Source organism: Pinus tabuliformis, chromosome 3_1 (genome assembly GCF_031772625.1).
Source record: "Pinus tabuliformis cultivar Carrire ecotype Pingquan chromosome 3_1, CPIR1, whole genome shotgun sequence".
Lineage (NCBI taxonomy): Eukaryota > Viridiplantae > Streptophyta > Pinopsida > Pinales > Pinaceae > Pinus > Pinus tabuliformis.
In genome coordinates, this window is record NC_142301.1 from 288,722,141 (window position 1) to 288,744,909 (window position 22,769).

The following is a 22,769-nucleotide window of genomic DNA, read 5'->3' on the forward strand; positions in this document are numbered from 1 at the left end:
TGTTGAAGTAAAATAAATTAGATTTGGTCTAAAAGATTTAACAAGCGAAGATTTTTCCTCGATTTCCATTTTAGAATATATCAAAGGATTTGGTTGTATAAGCTTGCCAGCCTCAAGGTTATTTCTTTTATATTCACATTTTCACCTAGGTAAAAATGTATGGTTTTATTGGGTTTAAAATATTTCACGTCGACATGGGAATTATATGTGTAGTTTCATTTAAATTATATTGATGTTATCATTAGTTCAATCTTATGTTTTGGCAGATGTAATATTTCAATTAAGAGTGGTGTCTAAATTCAATTTTGCCCCTCTCCTAATTTGGTAGGAATCTTGAGTTTTTCCTTAAATTAATGGGGATCTTGTATTTTCCCCTGGATTAGGGGAAATATTTCTCTTCCTTCCTAAAGTTTTGGGAGGTTGGTCATTATCATTCACGTGAAGAAGACCTCATGCATAAATATAAATATTCTATGTTCTCACACTGGTAAACACTGCGAAATTTATGCCATTAGGCAAGAGATTTAATTTAACTCTTTACTTCCACATAGGATTAAGTTGGAAATATATATATATATATATATATTGTTGTTTTATGTGGAAAATATCTTTGTATTCCATATGAAGAATATATATGTTTCAGTCCTTGATAGACTATTCATTCTCAACAAGGCTTGAAACCATTACATCAAAGCTCATCATATCACTTGTGGGAATTGAACCCAGGTGGGGAGGATCCTATTGAGAAATGTAACTAGTATCGGTCTTCATAATTGTATTTGAGTCATGATGTAATATTTATTTGTCAAAAGCAAGAAAAAAAATATTGTAAAAGAAAAAATTATTTAAGCATGGGTTTCATGCTTTATTATTTTATTTCTAGGTCAAAGCTTCCATTGAAGGCTTCTAGGGTTGAGTCATGAGTCTATGGTCTAGACCCTTATTGGGCATTTTTGTATCAAAGAAATGAAATTATTTTGATGTAATTGGGTCATCTACTCCTCCACCATCAAGTCGCCTTGCCCACTGTTCATGTTGGCGCAATTCTAGAAGTGGAAAGGAAGTGTGAAATACACAAAAGAAGGAAGGAAGCATTGGGAAGAAGACTAGAAGATAAAGTGAAGGAGTAGAGGTCTGAAATATGTCATGTTTTGTCCCACGTGTAAGGAGATTGAGGTACTACAGGGTCGAAGGTACAAGACTAAAGTATAGACCAAATTATAGTGTTGCAGAGAGGGCCGAGACCCTTATAAGAAGAGTTGACTTGAGTTGACTTGTGAAGAAATGAGCTAGAGTTTGTCTAATCTTCTTAGGAGGCTGACTTGATGGAATGGAGGAGGTCTTTGTTTAAGTCTAAGGGTCTTGATTGTCTCATTTGATTTGGTTCTTAAAGAAAAGAAGAGAATTTTGGGTTTTCCCTTGAAGAGTGGTTTTGCTCTGGCTGAGAGCCTACATCCTGTGTCTCCATTGTCTTTGATCTTCATGCATTAATGTTTTGATAGTTGCTTGATGAAAAGAAGTTAAAAGAAGACATAATGAAGTTAACAAGAACACAAGAACATCACAAGTAATTATCGAAGAAAAGAAAATCTTTCTGCCTTTATGATTTTCTAACATGGTATCAGAGGTAAGGAAAAGGAGAAGGAAAAAGGCAACTAGAAGATCACAATTATTGGAAGAAAGAAGGCTTCAAAAGGGACTGTTTAGGCCAAGCTACCTAAGAAGAGGATCCAAGTATATTTATGAAATTAGGGCCGCAGATATGGACTAGAGGAGCGAAGGATTTAAAGAAGCCAAGAAGTATCTTTTGAAGGATCTAGAAAAATAGATGATAAACCCTAGACAAGGCCAAGTATCTAGTGAAGAGATTGCAGTCCTGCACATAAAAATTAAGGTTTGAATCTTTTTCCAGAATCTGAAATTCATGAAGTATTGTAAGGACCAAGGGTAGTCCTTGTAGCCAGTGAAGAGTTTATTTGCAAAGGAAACTATATAAGGGCATTCTCAAAGGACAGATTAGAATTTACAATTATCCACTAAGGCCAAGATCATCTTCAGAAAACTCGAAGTATCTTATAAGTCATTACCAAAAGTTTGTAGCAGTAAGAGATCTGTATAAGGCCAAGACCTTACAGTGAATTATGTATTAGTCTTTGACAAGACTTGCAACACCCTCTTCATCTCACGAGTTGTGTCACCTTGAAGAAAAATCTAGTCCGCATCTATTGAGGGAAATCTAGATTTGTTTAAGAAACCATTTAATGGACGACTTTTGTAAAAGAAGGCTACAAGAATTATCTCTAAGAATTAATCTACAACAACAAGAAAGAGTGAGTAAACCTATCACTTTGGAAGTCTCTACTACAAAACAAGCATCAAAGTATTCATAGCATCTTGGAGAAACCATTGCATAAAACTTATTATGATCATGGAGGACTAAGGTAAGCTATTCTTGAGGTACATATAAATTGTCTAATCCTTATTAGATTAAAGTTTTGAAATCTCTTTTGGTTCTAGGGTTTGTAATTTTCAAAATTTGTTGAAACCCTAATTGAGAAACCCTAACCCTATTTCCTTTTGTTCCCTCATAGATACACTAGTTTTGGTCTCTAGGGTTTGTAGGTAGTCTAAGGAGAAATTGAAAATCCTAGTAAGTATAGAACTGAATTTGAAGCCCTAGAATTAATATCATAAGGTTTGGAGTTTGTTATCATACTCCTGTACTTGTATACTTTTGGTACTTGTTAAGTATATATTGCAGTTACATATAGAAATGTTGATCTCATGCAAGAAAAGAATACTTCAAGTAAAAGCTTCCACATTTTCATAAAAGATATGTATTATTTTTGATTTCCTATATATTGAGTTTTATCTTTGTTACTTGATTATTATCCTTTCCTGGGAAGGATTAAACTTGCAGGTATAAGGATTGTGACTAGATTCAAAGGGAGCCTTCAAAGGAAGACTTATAAGAAGCTTTGTTGTAGAGGGAGTGCTTCAATAGGAAACCCTACAAGGTTTGTTATAAGAGCAACTCAAGGTATGTTTAAAGGCTTGTAGCAGGTCTTCTTCATACAAGAAGATATGATCATTTGTGCTTACTTTTATATCGCTAACTTTCATGTCTAGGGTTGCGCTATAAAGATTCTTATGTTGTTAAGAATGATTGAACTTTAGATCAAATCAATCACTGTCGTACTATCTATATTTAACTCTAAACCCTAATCTTTAGGGTTCACTATAAAACCCTAGTCTACTTAGGGCTTGTTAATAAAGTTTAGAACATATGATGAAACCCTACTCCTTTGATACTTAGGGTTTGTTGATGTTATGAAACCCTAGCCCTTTAGGCTTTGTTGTTGATGTCTAAGTTATATAATAAAACCATAGACCTTTAGAGTTTGATGAATTAGGGTTTATGACAAAACCATTGTAATAGTAAATGTAAAATTCTAGGAATGAAACCCTAGGTGTATATGCTTCCATTTGATTGAAACCTTAACTTGGTCAAGCTGTTGTATATCTAACATTAAAGTTTTGATGTTTATGTCTAGGGTTTACGACAAAACCCTAGTAGAGATTAATATAAGTTTCTATGGCATGATAATGAAACCCTAGATGTAATAATGGTTGAAATAAATTGTTGATATCTAAAGTTTTGTTTGATAGACACCGTAGCAAAGGTTGTTAGAAGTTTAGGGTATGAAAGGTGTAACCCTTGTTGATTGTGAACCTAACTAGGTTTAGGCTTTAGATATATAAAGTATGATTTCTTAGTTTTGATAACCCTATGATGCTTCCACTTGTGATGACATGCTAACCCTATTGATAAAGATAATTTCATGCTTCTATACATATATATTTGTGCTTGGTTATACTTGTTGTTGAAGATTTGCAGGTACATAGTCTTCAAAATGTTGAAGATGCTTACCTACCTCATACTTGATGATGATGTTGAGCATGATGGAAAGAGGGAGTTGTAAGAATCTTGATAGCATTGAAGTATACATTGTTAATTAATAGATGACCTTGTTGCCATGTGAGGATAGAAGGAATAATGTTTCGGAAGGTTGAAGTTCTTCGATGACATGATGATAAAGGCTGTGTGGTTGAGTTGTTGATGGATTTGTCCCCTAGTAGAGAAGAAGCTCAGATAAAGAATGTGCATAACTCCCCAATTAAGAGGGAGGGCATATTATGACAACTATAGTAAAGATCTTGAAGAAAGAGTAAGATTGGAGAAAGGCTAAAGCACTACAAATGGTTATTCATGATTGATGAGGACAAGAATTGGATGTTTTGGAAAGTGTTGAGGTTGAGTTTGGTGTTGTTGGAGAAATTGAAGAAGGAAGGTTCCATTGATATGTGTTTGGATAATATGATGACCTAAGCAACATTAGAATAGTTGAAGACCCCAGAGTTTTGTGCAGCATACAAAGAACATATACATTGGAAGTTTGATAATGGCTGTGGTCGTGAAGCTACAGTATGTGCCAACAAATGAACAAGTAGTTGATGTGTTGACGAAATATCTTCCCAACAAGAAGTTAGATTATTTTAGGAGCATGCTCGGAGTGGTGGATATCTTTAGATTTGGTTGAGAGGGAGAGATGAAGTACCATGAAACTGTCTATATAATGGTACTTGGGAGGACATTGTACCCTGGTTAATATTGAGATCTCAGTTGATGTCTAGATCCCACAGGGAGGGTATCATTTGGAGCTCCGGTTTAGTGTTGATCCTCAGATCCATGTAAGGGTTGGTGTCAGGGCATAGAGGCCTAGATGGTATCTATATCCTGTTGGATTGATGCCAGGGATGTAGCCTGATGGTACCTATAGTGGCAAATGCCTAGATGACACCTTAGACCCTGTTGGGCGGATACCTTAGTAGTGAGGGTATCCCAAGCATTGAGTATGTTATTACACTCTTCTTGGGAACATTTCAAATTGAGGTCAACCTTGTACCGGTTGAACAATTATGAATACCTCCCTAGTTAAGAGGGAGTGTTGAGAAATGTAACTAGTATCGGCCTTCATAATTGTATTTGAATCATGATGTAATATTTATTTGTCAAAAGAAAGAAAAAGAAAAAATTATTGTAAAAGAAAAAAATATTTAAGCATGGGTTTCATGCTTTATTATTTTATTTCTTGGTCAAAGCCTCCATTGAAGGCTTCTAGGGTTGAGTCATGAGTCTATGGTCTAGACCCTTATTGGGCATTTTGTATCAAAGAAATGAAATTATTTTGATGTAGTTGGGTCATCTACTCCTCCACCATCAAGTCGGTTTTCCCACTGTTCATTTCGGCCTCAAAGAAGAGCTTTGAACCACTATATATACCCCTGCATTCGACCTATTGTGGAGTAGATCATTAAGGACTTCGAACTGCAATTCTAGAAGTGGAAAGGAAGTGCGAAGTACCCAAAAGAAGGAAGGACGCATAGCGAAGAAGACTAGAAGATAAAGCAAAGTGGAAGAGGTCTGGAATCTGTCATGTTTTGCCACACGTGTAAGGACACTGAGGTAGAGAGGGCCAAGACCCTTGTAAGAAGAGTTGACTTGAGTTGACTTGTGAAGAAATGAGCTAGAGTTTGTCTAATCTTCTTGGGAGGCTGACTTGATGGAATGGAGAAGGTCTTTGTTAAGGTCTAAGGGTCTTGGTTGTCTCATTTGATTTGGTTCTTAAAGAAAAGAAGAGAATTTTGGGTTTTCCCCTTGAAGAGGGGTTTTGCCCTGGCTGAGAGCCTACATCTTGTGTCTCCATTATCTTTGATCTTCATGCATTAATGTTTTGATAGTTGCTTGATGAAAAGAAGTTAAAAGAAGACATAATGAAGTTAACAAGAACACAAGAACATCACAAGAAATTATCAAAGAAAATAAAATCTTTCTTCCTTTATGATTTTCTAATAGATTCCAGCCATTCCTCCCAACCATCTGAGATGACAATTAAATTGACAATATTATTAGAATAATGGTGGAATTTTTGGAGCATTGTTTTCTCCCTATTGGAAAGGAATTTAGAAAGTTTACCTTTGTGAAAATCAGGCATAAAATGCTATATGGGTGAGAACTTTATAAGCTCCCATAGTTGGGAATAGGAATATAATTTATAAATAATGCAGCTGGAAATATAAATATATTTATCTTATCTATATAAATATATTATAATATTTGTGAGTTCATTTGGAGATAAACATTGTAGAGACAAATGATGTAGAGGTATGAGTTCATGTGGAGGTATGGATTCATGCTGAGGTACTAGTTCGAGGTAAATGATCCAAAGGGTTTTCTTTGCATCCACATTGCAAAGGTTTTTAGAAAGGTTAAAAGGTCACAATAAAAGTTAAGTTTGGTTGTTCCTGGAAGGTAGATAATAAAATATAATTTCTTTGGGGATTTGGTCTAATGATTTAACATGGACATAAAATAATAAAATAATAAAGTTTTTTTGGGGAAATGGTGTAAAAAAGATTTTTCTGATAAATATAAATGATATTCATAAGGGTTTTATATAAATATATTTCCTCAACCTAATTAATAAAAATAATGTTTTGGGGAAAAGGTAAAACCTTCCATTTCAATAATTAAAGAGGAAGTAATTCATGAGGAAGGTAAGGGATGACATGAGAGAGTCGGGTGGCCTTGGTGTTGGAAACTCATTGTTACCCACCAAAATGAGGGTAAACCTTAGGAGGAAATTTCCCCCCTCTTTGAACAGCTAACTGGCCAACAACCCTATATGATCAACACATAACAATTAGGGTTCTTCACTTATTGCTTCAGTCAAATATCTCTCTCATTTGGTGTTTCTTCTTGAAGGAAAGTGGGTCATCTATTTGCGGGTATTTTAACCATTTTTGCATCATGTGCTTTCATTTAATGTTATGGGCATACTAATATGGAACAAGGGGAAAACTGGATGATTGATCGTTCTCGATGGAGGTCCAACAGAGGATTATAAGAAGAAGTCAATGGGTAGATGGAGAACACATTTGTGGAGTTCTATTTCCTCGGCAATTCGATTTCCAGAGAGCAGCAGCAGTTGCCGAAAAGCTAGAGAAGGAAGCAGAGAGTCAGAGACAGTGAGACTAGGGGAAGATTTCTAGATCCGGCGAGTGCATTTGTAGAGAGGCAGAGATAGCCATAGTGAGGCTGACGCAGGGGATGCGTAGAAGCCTTTAGAGGCAGTTCGATTTTGCTGGGAGAAAATCGAGTTTCAGTTCTAGAGGTCGGAAAGCCATTCCAGAGGCCAAGAGAGACGTTTTCCAAGTCAGCAGCAGACTAGACGGCTTGAGGAGCAATTGATTCAAGCTAAGCGTAGAAGGGACTACACAAGGGTGACGCAGGCCTGTGCATTAGCAATTTGGACGGCTCACTTGGCGCTGCAGTCAGAGCCCGGATTTTCCTGTGGGGTGAGGAAAATTCCTTACCAGATTTTTGCTAGTATTTTTCTCTGTAGGATAGTCAGATTCAACATCCTGTTGTACTCAGAATTTTTCATTGTTGCAAAATAATAAAAACCCTCAGCTGCTGCACCGGTGTTCCCAAGTTGGGTTTTTTTCGGAGACATTTGTCCAAAAATAACTGTGTTAATTTTTATGTGTGTTTGCTAGTATTTTCACAGTTTCCAGTGTTATTTTCTTCTACAGTTTTTTTGTGAAGGTTGCAGTGTGAACTATTTGGTATTTGTCGTAGCAGATAAATTGTTAAATTAATTAACAATTAGAAAATAATTTCAAGTTGCTGCAATATGATTTCAGAGTTGAAATTTTCTCAGCCTTGTTGTCATCCTAATCATAACAATCAACATATTGCTCAACAAAATGAGCAACTGCAAAATAAAAATCAATATAAATGATGGTATCCATACATTTAGAAGCAGTGTTGATAATATCGGTATCGGGAAAATATCGGCGAGGGTCCGGAAAATATCTTATCGGAAATATCGGCGAAAATATCGGCAAAATATCGGCAAATATCGGCAAGCATAAAAAATGCATAATATATTCATTTTTTTCAGATTTCTAAACATATAAAGCAATAAGAACATGAACTAAACACATTGGCACATAAATATGAAGAAAACACTGATATATATGATGTCAAATAGAAATGATACATCAAACTTCAAAGGCGATACCAAATCCTGCTGATCCCTGATAGTGATAAATTGATAATTGTCCAATCAAGGACTCAAACAAAATAACATCACATATCCTGTTGATCCCTGATAGTGATAATTGTCCAATCAAGGACTCAAACAAAACAACATCACATATATTAAATGGTCCATATCCTCTAGTTGGATAAAGAAGTCATTATGCTTTTGGGACAAATATTGCAATGTTCCCTGAAGATGGCTTTCTGCATAGTTTTAGATTTGGAGATAATTCCAATAATAGTATCACACTGACATGGTCAAAGCAAAGTCTACAACTCTTGGAGAGACAGAACTGGTCGTACTGTTGTGTATGGAGATCCAAATTGTCTAGATAGAAGTCATGTGGTGATAAATTGCTACTGCTTCTAGATTTTACCAGCCAAAAAATTCAAGATCCTTTGTTATTTATGCCAGCAACCATACCAGTTTTTCCTCTGCTCAGGAATGGAGTTATCCAGCCCATCAAGAAGATGTGAATCTTTCAATGTATTCATCAGTCATAAACCATGAACTTATATGCAGAAATGATGCTCGTTTTGAGGTATTGGGTGCAAATGGTGATGCAACTAAGAGAAACAGAAAACTTCCGGGGATACAAAGTATGTTCTTAGAGCAACCACCAAAAGGGACAAAACTTGGTTTGAAGAATGATTTTGAGGACAAATATTTGAAGTTACACCTTGAAGACGGGGATAGATTTGGTTTCAGCCTTGTCCAGACCTTGGATATTTATCAAAGGCCAAATCATATGGAGAAGGACGATCATATTAGTACTAGTTTTAAGTTAAAACTTTTACATGATAGCTTGCCCCAAAAAACACCATGCAGCCGTGTAATGATATATGTTTAAAGTTTAAACTTTAGAAATAGGCAGGCCGCAGAACCATGTAAAGGTTCCAAGCTCCATGCATAGTTGTAACTTGTGCCCATTACCGATGAGTGATTGCAAGATGAGCGTTGCATTTTTCAACAATAATGTTGGGCATTAATAATTTAATACATTAACATTGGTGCTGGAAAAACATGTAACGCTGCCACCCTCACAATATCTATTATGATTTATCAACGCTACAATCTGCGATTCTGCAATATCAATGCTACAATTTGCAATACCAAGTGATCACGATTCACAAGGGACTCCATAATACATATTAACGTTGGAGCATACCTGTAAACCCTCCTTCGCAGCCAAAGTTCAAAGTTCAAACCCTCCTTCGCAGCGTCTCCAGCTCTCCCGAAATCGGAAAACGAAATGACGCATCAAAAACCAAAAACCCAATTTATAAAGGCCGCCGGCGATATTTACCATCGTCTCGCGCTATATACGAAAATATCGCCGAAATCTCGCAAATATCGCGCGAAATTCAAAACCTGCAAATATCACGATTTTTTCGGGGCGATATTTCGGCTCGCTGAAAATATCGCGATATTTGCGAATATCGCCGATATTTCGGCGATATTATCAACACTGTTTAGAAGAACTATAATTCTGAAAAAGAATGGAGATGGAACCAATGCTCTATTGGAAAGCATAAGGAAAGAAGTTCCATCAAAAAAAGCTATCTACAAAATGTTCCAATGAAGATTAATTTTGAGGACCAATTGACATGCAATGCAAAAATATTGTTTGCAGCTTTGAAGATATTATTGCTGGGTCTCATCAAGACTAAAGCATGAAGTGAATGCAATACAGGTATGAACCAAGCCGTAAACTTTTCCAGACTATGCTTTGAGGACAAAACATCTTTGAAGTGGGAGGCAATGTAACAAACATAAATTATGTACTATTAAAAAAAATAATAAATCACTAAGGATCACAACCGTTAATCTTGTAATCCATCAATTTTTATATATACTGGCATGTAGATTGTTGTAAAGACAATATATATATATATATATATATCAACTCTTTGTCTTTATGTTGGATATTTTCCAGTGTTTGAGCAATTTACGAATGATTTCTGATATAATAATTTTGTTGTACTTGCAGGATGATTTAGACAATGTCACTCGATTCTTAATGTTGGCAAGGGAGCCCATCATTCCAAGAATTGACAGACCATTCAAGGTAATTTGTGAAGCTTTTTGCTATGCTAATTGCTAGGTATGACATATGACAGAAGTTTTACTAGTGATTCAATTTTATTTTGTTTATCCTTTGTTTTTGCGAGTATTTGATTTTTTTTCTTATTTTGCACACCTCATCAATATGTCTGTTTACTTGTGTTTACAGACGAGCATCGTTTTCACTCTTGAGGACGGGCCTAGAGTATTTTTTAAGGCACTTGCAGTGTTTGCTCTAAGAGATATCAATCTAACAAAGGTAGTGTATTTTCATGGCCAACCTTTTAAAACATCTTGTTGATCGATTATGCTCCACTCTATCATTGATATGATGGTTAGCACCATCTTGTTGAGCACTATATAATGTTGTTGATATGATGGTTGGCATGCGTATGTGCTAACTGGCAGTCTTGGGTTCAATGGCCTTGTAGTCACCCTGCATGTTCTCTATGCACACACATCACTCATTGCATAATGTTACTGACATGTGAACAGAGGTCTAGATCATCTTAGGTAATTTGGAATTTTGGATTACCAAAGTTACCTTCTTATTGTCTAGGTTTGAAATTGCCTGCAAGACTTCTCTCCATTCTTATTTTAGCTGTTGGACTGTTTTAACTTTTAACTGATTGCCACTTTGGGTTTGAACAAACTGTCCATTCAATTGTGGCAGATAGAAAGTAGACCTCAGAGAAAGCGACCATTGTGGGTAGTTAATGATACTAGCACTGGTGCTGCAAAGTGAGTAATGAATCCTCGTTGGTTCAGGTTAATGCATATTAACATTTGAACTCCTTTTTACGAGTATTAAATATTTTGTTTGTCAGAGATTGTGAAGGAAAGCTTAGTATAGTTGTTCTATGATTAGTTCTTATGCGTGAAATGTTGAGGCTTTTTTCCATCTTTTTGAAAAATCAGTTCTCTTTTGCCTTCTCTATTGATTGTTAGGCTGCTGTAGGCAAATCAAAGGATTTTAAAACTTTGCATGTTTTTGAGACAATTTGTGGGCTCAGTAATTATGTTGTGTTGCAGGTACTTTGATTATCTCTTCTACATTGACTTTGAAGCTTCTATGGCTGATCCACGAGCTCAAAATGCCTTAGGTCACCTGCAGGTATTATGTGCTTTTATATTTGTTATCTTTTGAAGCTTTTCCTTGTTACTTGTTAGGTTTGTCATCATTTATTTTTATGTTTCTTTAATATAAAGAATTTGTCCAAACTTATTGGTCTTTTACCAAATGTCACCTGATACATATTGGTTCAAAGTTTTTACTGCTTGTCGTAGATCTGCTTCTTCTTTTTCTTGATTCTGTTTCTCTTGGACGTTGGCAACTACTAATATATCTGAAGGCATATCTTTTGGAAAAAGTTCAGTCATGGGCAGCATATATTAGATTATAATTACTCAAACATCTGCACTGTCAAATCTCATATTTTTAACACTCAGGGTTAAGGAGTACAAATTTAACATTAAGTAGCAGTCATCAATGTCTCCCCTCAATTTTGCCTGAACCTCACCTGTCTTAGTTTTTGTTTTGCTAAAAAGAAGCTGAAATTATTAAAGGACTGGGCATTAGCTCAGTTAGTGATCTACTCTTATTATTGAGGTACAGATAGATGAATATTGGACTTTAGCTCACTTAGTGATCTACTCTTAATAATGATGACAGCTATGATATAAGCAGTATCCTTTAAACAGACCCTATGGGCTATACACAACACAAAATGATTACAACAGAACTATGACAAATCAATCCAGTTCAGATCACAAACATTCAAAATATTTGGAACAACATAAAGAAATCCATGTGGGTAAAATAATATACTGAAAAATGTATGAGCAATGATAGAATAGAATAGGACATGATTTACAAAGGAGGACCATATATAAATACCTATACGGATCCGGATCAGGATCCACTAGATTTTTGAAAACCCGGGATCTGGATATGGCAAGGATACGTCAAGTACAAAAAATATAATAATATTTTTTAAAATTAAAAAAAAAACACTTTTAGAGTTCAAAAATCAAATCCATTTATAAATCACAACATTTAGAACTGAAATCATTAGATATTTTATAAATATGAAGACTAAAACAATGAAATGATGCATCCTCCTCCATACAAAAAGGATAATATCATAAATGATAATAGTAAGTACAAAAATAAGTGTCTCATCCATGATCACTCTAATAATATGATAATGTGTAGTAGCTTGTAGGTTTAACTACATATACTCAAATGGATCTACATTCTCTTCTTCTGCATATTGCAACTCTACATCATGAATAGATGATGGGGGTCTTGGATGTTGAAAAATGTGTAACTAGGTTTGTTCTTCATAAATATGAAATATATTTTTTGAATATTGTAAAATGAAAGAAAAGTTATTATTGCTATTTTAGAGCATGGGTTTCATGCTCAATGTCTTTTATTTTAGAGTTCAAGCACCCATTGAGTGCTTCTAGGATTTGGCCTAGGTCAAGAAGTCAAAAGAGTCATTGTCGTAAGTTGAAGACGCCATCGGACACATTGTAACTTGTAAAGAGAATTAATTTTATATTTAAAGGTGTCAAAATGCCCTCCAAGACCAAGTCGGCCTGGTAGCTAAGAAGTCGGCCTATTTTGAGGAGCCTCATCCACCTTAGAAGCCTATATAAAGGAGGGAACTCAACCTCCTTTTGAGACACATTCACCTCTCATCATCTAAGTGAAGGAGAAGCAGAAGAAGGCTAGCGAAGGAGGAGAAGGACGAAATAAGAAGTGTTTTGGGCTATTTTTTCTCTCTCTATCTCACACGTGCGAAGAAGGAAGGCTAGGGTTTACTGCTTCAAGATCGAAATTCTCAAGTTACTGGAAGAGGATCCCACTCGATCGTTGAGTGGGATCACTCCGCTCTCTTCCAAAACCTCTTACCATTCAAGGGTGCCTCGATCAATACCGCCGGTTTTCCAGAGCGCGGGTCCCGCTTTTGTCCTTTAGCGTTTTTTGTTTCTCCGCCCGCGGTTCTCCAGCTCCCAACGTGACCGAGTGCTTAAGGCTCTTCCACTTTGGCCCTATTTGCCCAGCGATGCGCGATTAGCGCATCAAAATCGCCTCCTTTTCCTGATCCGGGGCTCCCAGGGGCTGCTTTGACCTCCTGCGCAGTCTCCATGGGCCTCGGTCAACGCGCTTTGACCGAGGTCCTCGTCGTTCTACGTTGGCGGCCATTGCCACTGGTTCAAGGCATTTTTGATCGCTGTTTTGGAATTTTCAAGGATTTGTTCAACTCGATATAGTCAAGGTTCTTGACAGTCTTTTGTGGATCCGATTCGGATCACGGCCTTCTCACTGAAAAAGCTTTTGGACCACAAAAAGTTGGTTTTCTTCAAGCATCGACTAAGTGAGGAAATTGCTGTCTCACTTGCCCAATCTCAATCCACTTCGCACTGCTTGGCTTCGAACCTTTAAGCCCAATCCTGAGGTACTCCACCTGTCCATTGCGCGTTGTCCTTACCTTCCTATCCAACACTGTGTCTTTCTGCAACTCATTAAGATATTCAAGTAGTAGGTCGTTAACAGAAGGTAATTGACTCTGCTCTTCAGGGTCCTCAATCATTGAAGGTTCAAACAACCTCAAGCAATTTGCGTTCATGACTGAGTAGATGTGCATGTAAGCTGGCAGAAGGCGAAAATCATTTTCACCAATCTTCTCAAGTATCTTGAAGGGTCCATACCTGATAGCTTTTAGCTTTTTACCTTCACCTTGCATCGTGTCCTTGCTGATATACAGCCAGACTTGGTCTCCAACTTGAAAACTATGCTCCATCCGATGCTTATCATGCCTAGCCTTGTTTTCCAGCTATTCCTGTACTGCTTGGTGGATCTCCTGGATCTGTTCAATGAACCTAGTTGCCTTGTCCACATCACTGTGTCTATCAACCATGGTATCTTTACCAAAGACAAAATCCAAGGGAGACTTTGGTATGAAACCAAAACAGGTCTCAAAAGGAGATCTCTGTGTAGAAGAGTGTTTGGCTCTATTGTAAGCATGCTGCACATAACACAAGTGTTCATCCCAAAGCTTAGGGTGTTTGCTGCAATATCCTCTCAGTAACTGGATCACCGTCTTGTTAACTACTTCTGTCTGGCCATCTGTTTGTGGATGAAAAGCTGTGCTTTTCTTTAACTTGGTGTCCATTAGTTCCCACAGACTTGACCAAAACTTCCCCACAAATCGGGTGTCTCGATCAGATACAATAGAAGTGGGTAATCCAAAATGAACCCATACATGTTCAAAGAATAATTTTGCAGTTTGTTCAGCTGTAATCTGTTTACTACAGGGTATCAAAATACACATTTTGCTGAACCTATCCACAACAACATACAGATAATCATGACCTTTCCTAGATTTGGGCAGTCCTCCAACAAAATCCATGGAAATGCTTTCCCAAGGGTGAGAAGGAACTGGCAATGGAGTGTACAAGCCTAGTTTTCTGTTACTGGGCTTGCTTTTAGCACACATAGCACATCCCTTTACATATCTAGAAACTGTCTCATTCATTTTCGGCCAATAGCAGAACCTTTGCAGTTGTGCAACTGTTTTACTTACCCCAAAGTGACCTGATATCAGAGAAGTATGTGCTTCCCTAATTATCTTTACTCTCTCAGTTTGTGGAATGCAGAGTTTCCCACAATGATATAAGAGTCGGTCCTTCACATGATAGTCCAATTCTTCTACTCTTTTGCCTTGACTCAAAGTTGCATATACATCTTGAAAGTCCATGTCCTGAGCATACTGTTCTATGTAGGTTTCATGCAGCACAAAATTATGCTTAAGTATGGTAGATGCATTTATAATGGGTCTAGATAACATGTCTGCAACCTTGTTATGTATGCTCTTTTTATATCTGATTACTAAATGAAACTGTTGTAGAAAACCCATCCATCTATAATGTCTTGACTGTTGCAACTTAGTTTGGGAGTGTAGATATTGAAGTGGCTGATGATCAGTATGTATTACTATTTCTTTGCCCATTAAGTAATGTTTCCACTTTTTCACACTCGGAACTAATGCATACAATTCTTTATTATATGTAGGATAGTTAACTACTGCAGGATTAAAAGTCTTAGAATGATAACATATGGGTTTACCGTGCTGTGTCAACACTGCTCCCATGGCATAGTCACCAGCATCAGTTTGGATCTCAAATGGTCTTTGTAGATCTGGCAGTGCTAGTACAGGTGTTGTACTAATCTTTTATTTCAAGGTGTCGAAGGCTTTCTGCTGTTTGCCTCCCCACTAAAACACCTTGTTCAATCCCGTCAAAGCATGTAAGGGAGCTGCAATTGAGGAAAAATTGGAAATGAACTTCCTCCAATATTGTGCTGCTCCTAAGAAGCTTCGTACTTCTGTAGCAGACTTGGGTTTAGGCCAGTTTATGATAACTGCCACTTTAGAGGGATTTATTTTCAGTTCGCCTCCCCCTACTATGTGACCTAAATAATTTAGAGAGGTTTTTCCAAATTCACATTTGGAGAGTTTAACATAAAGTTTTTCTCTTCTCAAAACATCTAATGTCTGCTTAACATGCTTTAAATGTTCTTCCCACGTTTTACTAAAATTCAGAATGTCATCCAAATACACAATAACAAAATCATCAAGAAAAGGTATGAGTACATCATTCATTAATCTCATGAAAGTAGCAAGAGCATTAGTTAGGCCAAAAGGCATAACCAGCCATTCATACAATCCCTGCTTTGTTTTGAAAGCAGTGTTCCATGCATCTTGCTCTGCAACTCTGACCTGATGGTATCCACTGTGCAAATCCAGCTTGGTGAAATAAACAACTTCCTTTAATTGATCTAAAAGATCATCTATGCGAGGAAGGGGATAACGATTTTTGATTGTTATCTTATTTAGTGCTCGGTAGTCAATGCACATTCTCCACGAGCCATCTTTCTTTCTCACCAAAACGATTGGTGACCCACATGGTGATGTGCTAGGCCTGATGAACCCTTTCTCGAGAAATTCCTGCACCTGCTTCTTGATTTCAGCATTCTCTAAAGCAGATAACCTGTACATCCCAATGTTAGGCAAATGAACAACTTGCTGCAAAATAATATCATGTACTATTCCCTTTTTGGGTGGCAGACCTTTAGGTTCTTGAAATAAGACATCATACTCTGAAACAATCTTTTCTATATCAATTTGTTGATCAGCATTACAGCCCCCAAATACATTGGTTTTATCAAATTTCTTTTCCTTTACAACCATTAGTAAGAACTGTTTGCATGAATTTATCATTCTCTTCATCTGTCCTGAGTTTATGAGAGTATAATTATTCTTGAGCTTATGAGCTCTTACAAAGTATTCGATTCCATCTTTAACAAGTAGTTACTTGTGCTCAGCTCTATAGAAAATAGCCTTTCTATCATACAAGTAAGGACTTCCTAAAACAATTCCACATATATCCAATGGAATTACATCTAACGCAACCTCATCTACAAATGCTGACCCAAAAGAAAACTTGAGTTTGCACTGTCTAGTCACTTGTAGTTGCACTTTATCATTCAACCATCCTAATGGGTATGGCTTCTTATGAGGTGTAGTTGCTAATCCCAATTTCTTTACAATTGCTTCAGAAATCAGATTTACTTGTGAGCCACTATCAAATAAAGTATCAATCTTTTGATTTTTGGAAACAACTCGAATATGGAAAAGCTCATGTCTTTTTCTCTCATGTTCTTCATCAATAACAGATTGAACAGAATTACTAGTAGATGCTTTAGAATTCTTACCTTTTATACCTGTGGCTGCAATGATTGTTTCATCTCCCGAGTCTGACCCCAAATCTTTCTGAATAGCTGCAGTAGTCTTCTTCTTCTTGCCCTCGGACTTCTTAGGTCTCAGCTCTGGATGCAGAATCCAACAGTGCTCATCATCATGCCCCTCCTTTTTGCAGTGAGTGCATGAAGCTTTTCCTTTTTGTGCAGTGTTAGCCTTCCTTGCTTTCCACTTCTGCTTTCTTTTCTCCTTGCTCTTGCTTACAGTGGGTTGGGATGGTCCCCCAACTTCTGGATTTCCATTCTTTCCTCTAGCTTCTAGATGAGTAGCTTGTACAGATACCTCATCTATACTAGTGGGATTAAACATGAGGATGGTATGCCTCATGTAGTTGTGTAGACCACCAATGTACTTCAAAAGAGTCTTTGGTGAGTCTAATGAGATACCTAACATCAATACTCTCTTTCTGAATTCTTGAGTATACCCTTGTACACTTTGCCCTTTCAACTGCCGAAGAGTTTGCCAACTGATCATGGCTTGTTGCATATAGGCCAATGGATAGAACTGCTTTTTGATTGCAGCAACAAGTTCACTCCAGACAGAGATGGTCTTACCATGCTTCTTCACATCAGCTTGGGTTCTGCCTTCCCACCAAACTAAGGCAGTGCCTCCTAGGTGTAGGCTTGCCGGTTGAATCTTACTCTTGTCCGAGTCTATATGTTGTACTCTACAATACACATCAATTTGTCTAATCCAATTGTCCAACTTTTCAGCATTTAGCTCTCCATCATATATAGGCAAATCAAATTTAACATCTAACTTAATCAAAGATGCTTTCTTATTATGCACAGGGCTATTAGGAGGTGTGAGAAAGCTTTCCTCTTTCCCCTTTCCTTTGGAGTGGTCATGGGAATGAGATTCATCTTCTTCTTTATCTTGCTTAGAGCCTGATGAATCTTCATCCTTATGCTTTCTAAAGTCCCTATACATTTCTTCTACCATAGACTTTATAGCTAGGAAACTTTCTATGAATTGAGGGTCTGGCCCTATAGAACCTTCCTCTGACATTGTCTTTCGAGAATAGACTCTCCCAATTTCAGGATTAGTTTCCACCAACTCTCCTTCTCCTAATTTGAGCTTTGATCTAGTGAGCATTCACAGCTAAACCAACACAAGCTTGTCTAACCTTACAGCCTAGAGCTCTGATACCACTTGATCTGATAATCACCCTATGAGTGACCTCAGTTAAATATTTATTAAACAAAAGGTATTACAGACTCATGTGATGGTGTGTGTTCTGTGTTATTTAAGCAACGGATCGATCAGATTGCCAATACACAGAAAATAAGTGGAAAGACAGCAGAGAAATACAGTAAGCAACACAAAGACACAAACAATTTTTAATAAGGAGTTCACCCTATTCTCCAGGGCTACGTCTCCGGTCCAGCTTCAGTGGTGGCCTTGTTTTATTGTGTCTTACAGTAGAGAAATTACAATACAGGGACTCAATATGAGTTCTCTCGAAGCAGATTTTGCTTGGTAGGGTGGTTCTTGGATTCCCCAAGCCACTCGGAGTTCACAGACTCTTTTTCTTCCTACCAGCTCTGTGACCCTTGGTCTACAGTGGAAAGAGCCAAATGTGATGCTCAGTCCGGACAGATTCCTCTAGGGAAAGGCTTGAATCTTCAAGCTCTCTGGTGCTCGACGCTGCCTGTGGTCAACTCGGCCCTCTGTCTCCTCTGCTTGGCTTTACTGTTCTCTGTGTTCAGTCCTCCTCTCAGGGTTCACTGTTCACTGTCTCTCTTGGTCGCTTGGACTCCTCTCTATTCCTCCTCTCTGAATCTGAATTCGACTGTCTCTGTTCATGGCTTTAGTCATTTGATCCCTATGCCTGTTCGGTTCCTCTCCCGCCTACGTCGATTCGCCTACCGCCTGCGTGCTTGGAGTTCCCTGTTCGGCGTCAACATGAACGCTCGGGAAGTAGCCACGCGTCCCCATCGGAACAGTGCCAGCCTGCTCGTCGATTCGTTTCTTCGGTTATGTCGTGGATACGTTCTTTCTCCATCGTGGCAGTCAAACGGATTCCAAATCCCCTTAAATCGCGGCTTAATTCCCTGTCGATTCCGCTTCTTTCTATCGGGCGCAATCTCAGCCGTCCGATCTAGGCTCCTCCAGATCCAACGTCATACGCACATCAAGCGCGGTTGACTTGCTTGACCGATAGCACGTGATCACGGCGATTTTTCTCTCACCTCGGTTGCCACGCGTCGATCGCTGAGTGGGATCGCTCCGCTCTCTTCCAAAACCTCTTACTGTTCAAGGGCGCCCCGATCAATATCGCCGGTTTTCCAGAGCGCGGGTCTCGCTTTTGTCCTTTAGCGTTTTTTGTTTCTCCGCCTGCGGTTCTCCGGCTCCCAACGTGACCGAGTGCTTAAGGCTCTTCCACTTTGGCCCTATTTGCCCAGCGATGCGCGATTAGCGCATCAAAATCGCCTCCTTTTCCCGATCCGGGGCTCCCAGGGGCTGCTTTGACCTCCTGCGCAGTCTCCATGGGCCTCGGTCAGCGCGCTTTGACCGAGGTCCTCGTCGTTCTACGTTGGCGGCCATTGCCACTGGTTCAAGGCGTTTTTTATCGCTGTTTTGGAATTTTCAAGGATTTGTTCAACTCGATACAGTCAAGGTTCTTGACAGTCTTTTGTGGATCCGATTCGGATCAGCGGTGCCTCTGTGCTATTCTGTGTCACTACCACGCAGTCAATGTGTCACTGCAGCTGGGACTACGTTGCGCCTCCTTATGATCCTTTGCTGGCTGGAAACTTTAGCTCTTTGGCCTCCTGGCCTCACACCCTGGCTCTAGCACTAAATCCTGACTATTCCTCAGTGGAATTTCAATCTCCCTTTGAAGCTCTATGCTGCCACATCGTAGCTCTGTGTGGCCCTGCATCAGCCTCTCTGGATGTCTTTCTGCCCTTTCTGCCTTATACTCTCCGGACCAGGAAAACTTCCCTCCGGAAACTATCCTTGCCCTTCACTGCAAGAAATCTCCTCAGTCGATTCTCTAGCAACCGCTGCGTTGCCCTCTCTGAGAAATTCGATCTCTTGATCTCTCTCCATTATGTTTTCCAAATGCCCATCGAAGTCCTTATAATCCTCCATTTGAGTAATCAACGACCCAAATTAGATTTTGTTAAAATTGGCAACTAGGGCCAAACTCCATGTGGGTCATCTTATTTATGGCATTTGATATTTTTCTTGGATTCCTCTCTTTGAGAGGTGTAGGATTGATCTAAAGATCATCCGATTCTGACATGTATTTATGGAGATATGAATTTATTTGTATTATTTGACAATTTGTCAAGGTCGGCCAGCAAGCAAATAACCCCAACTCAACCTCAACGTTGCATTATAAATAGAGAAGATCTCAAGTCATTTGTGACACACATCTCTTGTGATCTCTCTCCACTCGTTTGGGTTTGGTGGAAAGAGAGGTCTAGAGGGAGAGCCCTAGCCGCAATCCTAAAGGAAGGAGATCTAGCCGCAATTCTGGAGAAGAGGCCATGCCCTAGCCATAGTCATAAAGAGCCCTAAACGCAGTCTTGTGAGGAGGTCTGGCCGTAGTTAAAAGGAGACATCTATACGCAGTCAAGGGAGACATCCATACGCAGTCAAGGAGGAAGCCTAGCCGCTGTCCTAAAGGAGATCAAGCCGCAGTGAAGAGAGGCTCCTATCCGCTGTTTAAAGAGGCCCTAATCCGCTATCCAAAGAGGCCCTAAATCCATAGTCACAAAGAAGCCTTAGCCACTATCACAAGAGAGCCCTAGCTACAGTCTAGAGAGCCCTAGCCGCAGTCAAAAGGAAGGCTCTAATCTGCAGTCACAAGAGAGCCCTAGCCATAGTCTAGAGAGACCTAGCCGCAACAAATAAAGACCTTTAATCCGCAGCAAGAAGGAGCCTAGACAACGTGGGAATTGACAACGTTTAATAAGGCTGATCTAGTGCATGAACCAAGGTCTGGTGTAGCCTCAAAGAGAAGGTCAAAACAAGTCTATTTAGGGTGATCTCTTAGGATAAGACTGGAAGCCGTGTTGCTGTTCAAGGGTCAAGATTGTAGGGCTGTCAGCGTTGCCAATTGGAGGTTGTTGGGTGCTATGTGTAGGCCTAACTTGTTGCTGGGCTAGGCCGTAGGCCATAGCCAACAACAAAGATTGTTCTAAGGGTTTCACAAGTCAGCCTTGAAAGCGTGACAGTGGTGGATGGAGCACTGTAGCCTTTGAAGGCCTGTATTGTTGATTGTGTGAAGGATGAGGACTGAAGGTTGATGCCCTAACTCATGAAGCAGTGACAGCTAGTGCAGCTAGAAGATAACAACGTTTTGGTAGATGTATTGGGTCAAGGTTTGACCATGTTTGGATCAGTCTAATGAGCATCCTGTTGGTGTCATATGGATGATCTTTCGAGGAGTTGAAGGATCTTCCTAGGAGCAGAACCCACTGGGTAGTTTTTGGGTGCATTGAGCTTACTGTTGAAGAATATAAGAATAATTGATCAAGGGTTTCCCCACATTGGGGTTTGTCCCTCGCTGGTGCCACATCTTGTGTCCTCTTGTCTTGGCTTGTCTTCTATTGTTTATGTTTATGTTCTATCTGCATTTTACTATCATGCTAATGTGATTGCTAAACTGGACATTGATATTGGGCTAACAAGAAAATTAAAGTAAATTGCTCTTAAGCATAGAACATACCAAAAATTAACGGATTCTAATCAATGGCTTAGATCATTTCGACTCTATCTCCTTCTTCTAAAAGTTTCACCCTCAGTTTCATTAATACCCTTTAATTATTTTAATTTCCTAGGTTTATACTTAGGCATCCATTAAAAATAATTAATTATTTTAATAAAACAGTCTCTAGGTGGAATTTCCCAAAACGATTTCTGGGTATTGTAGAATACATGTGTCCTAGCCTCCCTGTAAATTTTGAGGCTTAGAGCACATCCGATGCTACCAGAAATCAACACTCCCTCTTAGTGAGGAATGTGTTCTAGTAATGCAACTTACTGAAGCATCACCCTTCTTTGTAACATCTCCCTCTGTGCTGCTGATGTTTGACATCGCTGACTACCAACTGCTGCGCAAATGCTGCATCTGTATTGCTGCTGACACTGCCACTTCCAACACTGCATCTGTACTGCAACCCTCATAAGTTTTGCATCTATGCTGCTGCTGGCATTGCCACTTCCAACACTGCATCTGCACTGCAACCTTCTCCAACTGCTGCTGCTACTGCATCAACAACAGAAAATTATCCAAAATTACTGAACAGGTGTTCAACATGATGCATCTGTTGCTGGAGTTTTGACTGCTGCTAGTCTCTGTGTCAACCCTCTGAAGCCTCTACGTTGTTGCTGACTCTGCACTGCTGCCAACTCTGCTCTGCGCTGCTCAGTCTCTGGTGCTCCTAGCCACTACAACTGTCACTCCAACACTCCTCTGCATCAACTGATCCTGGTCCATCCTGCTACTTCTGATATGGGCTCCCGTAGCAAGGTATTGATCTAAGAGGTGGACTCCTCAAGGATCTTGCCCATCTGTAGTTCTTTCGAACTACAGTACTAGATCACCCCACCTCTCCCCTGGAGGTATCTGGGCAATCATGGCAAACTCTTCCTCCTCGATCTTTGCAGATGTAGCCTTCGGATCATGCTTCTCGTCCTTGTCCTTCTTCTTGAGAGGACACTGTGTAGCGTAGTGACCAAATTCACCACACCG

General features: G+C 38.9%; 1 protein-coding gene across 6 annotated transcripts in view; it reads left to right on the top strand.

Annotated features, from left to right (window-relative positions):
- LOC149186915 (arogenate dehydratase/prephenate dehydratase 1, chloroplastic-like) overlaps window positions 1-22,769 on the top strand; it is a 193,527-nt gene that overhangs the window by 115,134 nt on the left and 55,624 nt on the right. For 4 of the 6 annotated variants that reach the window (XM_089411227.1, XM_089411226.1, XM_089411225.1 and 1 more), the window contains 4 exons: window positions 10,159-10,236; window positions 10,402-10,491; window positions 10,906-10,973; window positions 11,265-11,346. In XM_089411227.1, coding sequence (XP_089267353.1) covers window positions 10,159-10,236; window positions 10,402-10,491; window positions 10,906-10,973; window positions 11,265-11,346 — 318 coding nt within the window. Of the gene's footprint in view, window positions 1-10,158; window positions 10,237-10,401; window positions 10,492-10,905; window positions 11,001-11,264; window positions 11,347-22,769 lie in introns of all 6 variants that reach the window. The other 2 variants (XR_016255729.1, XR_016255730.1) reach the window with 2 other exon arrangements.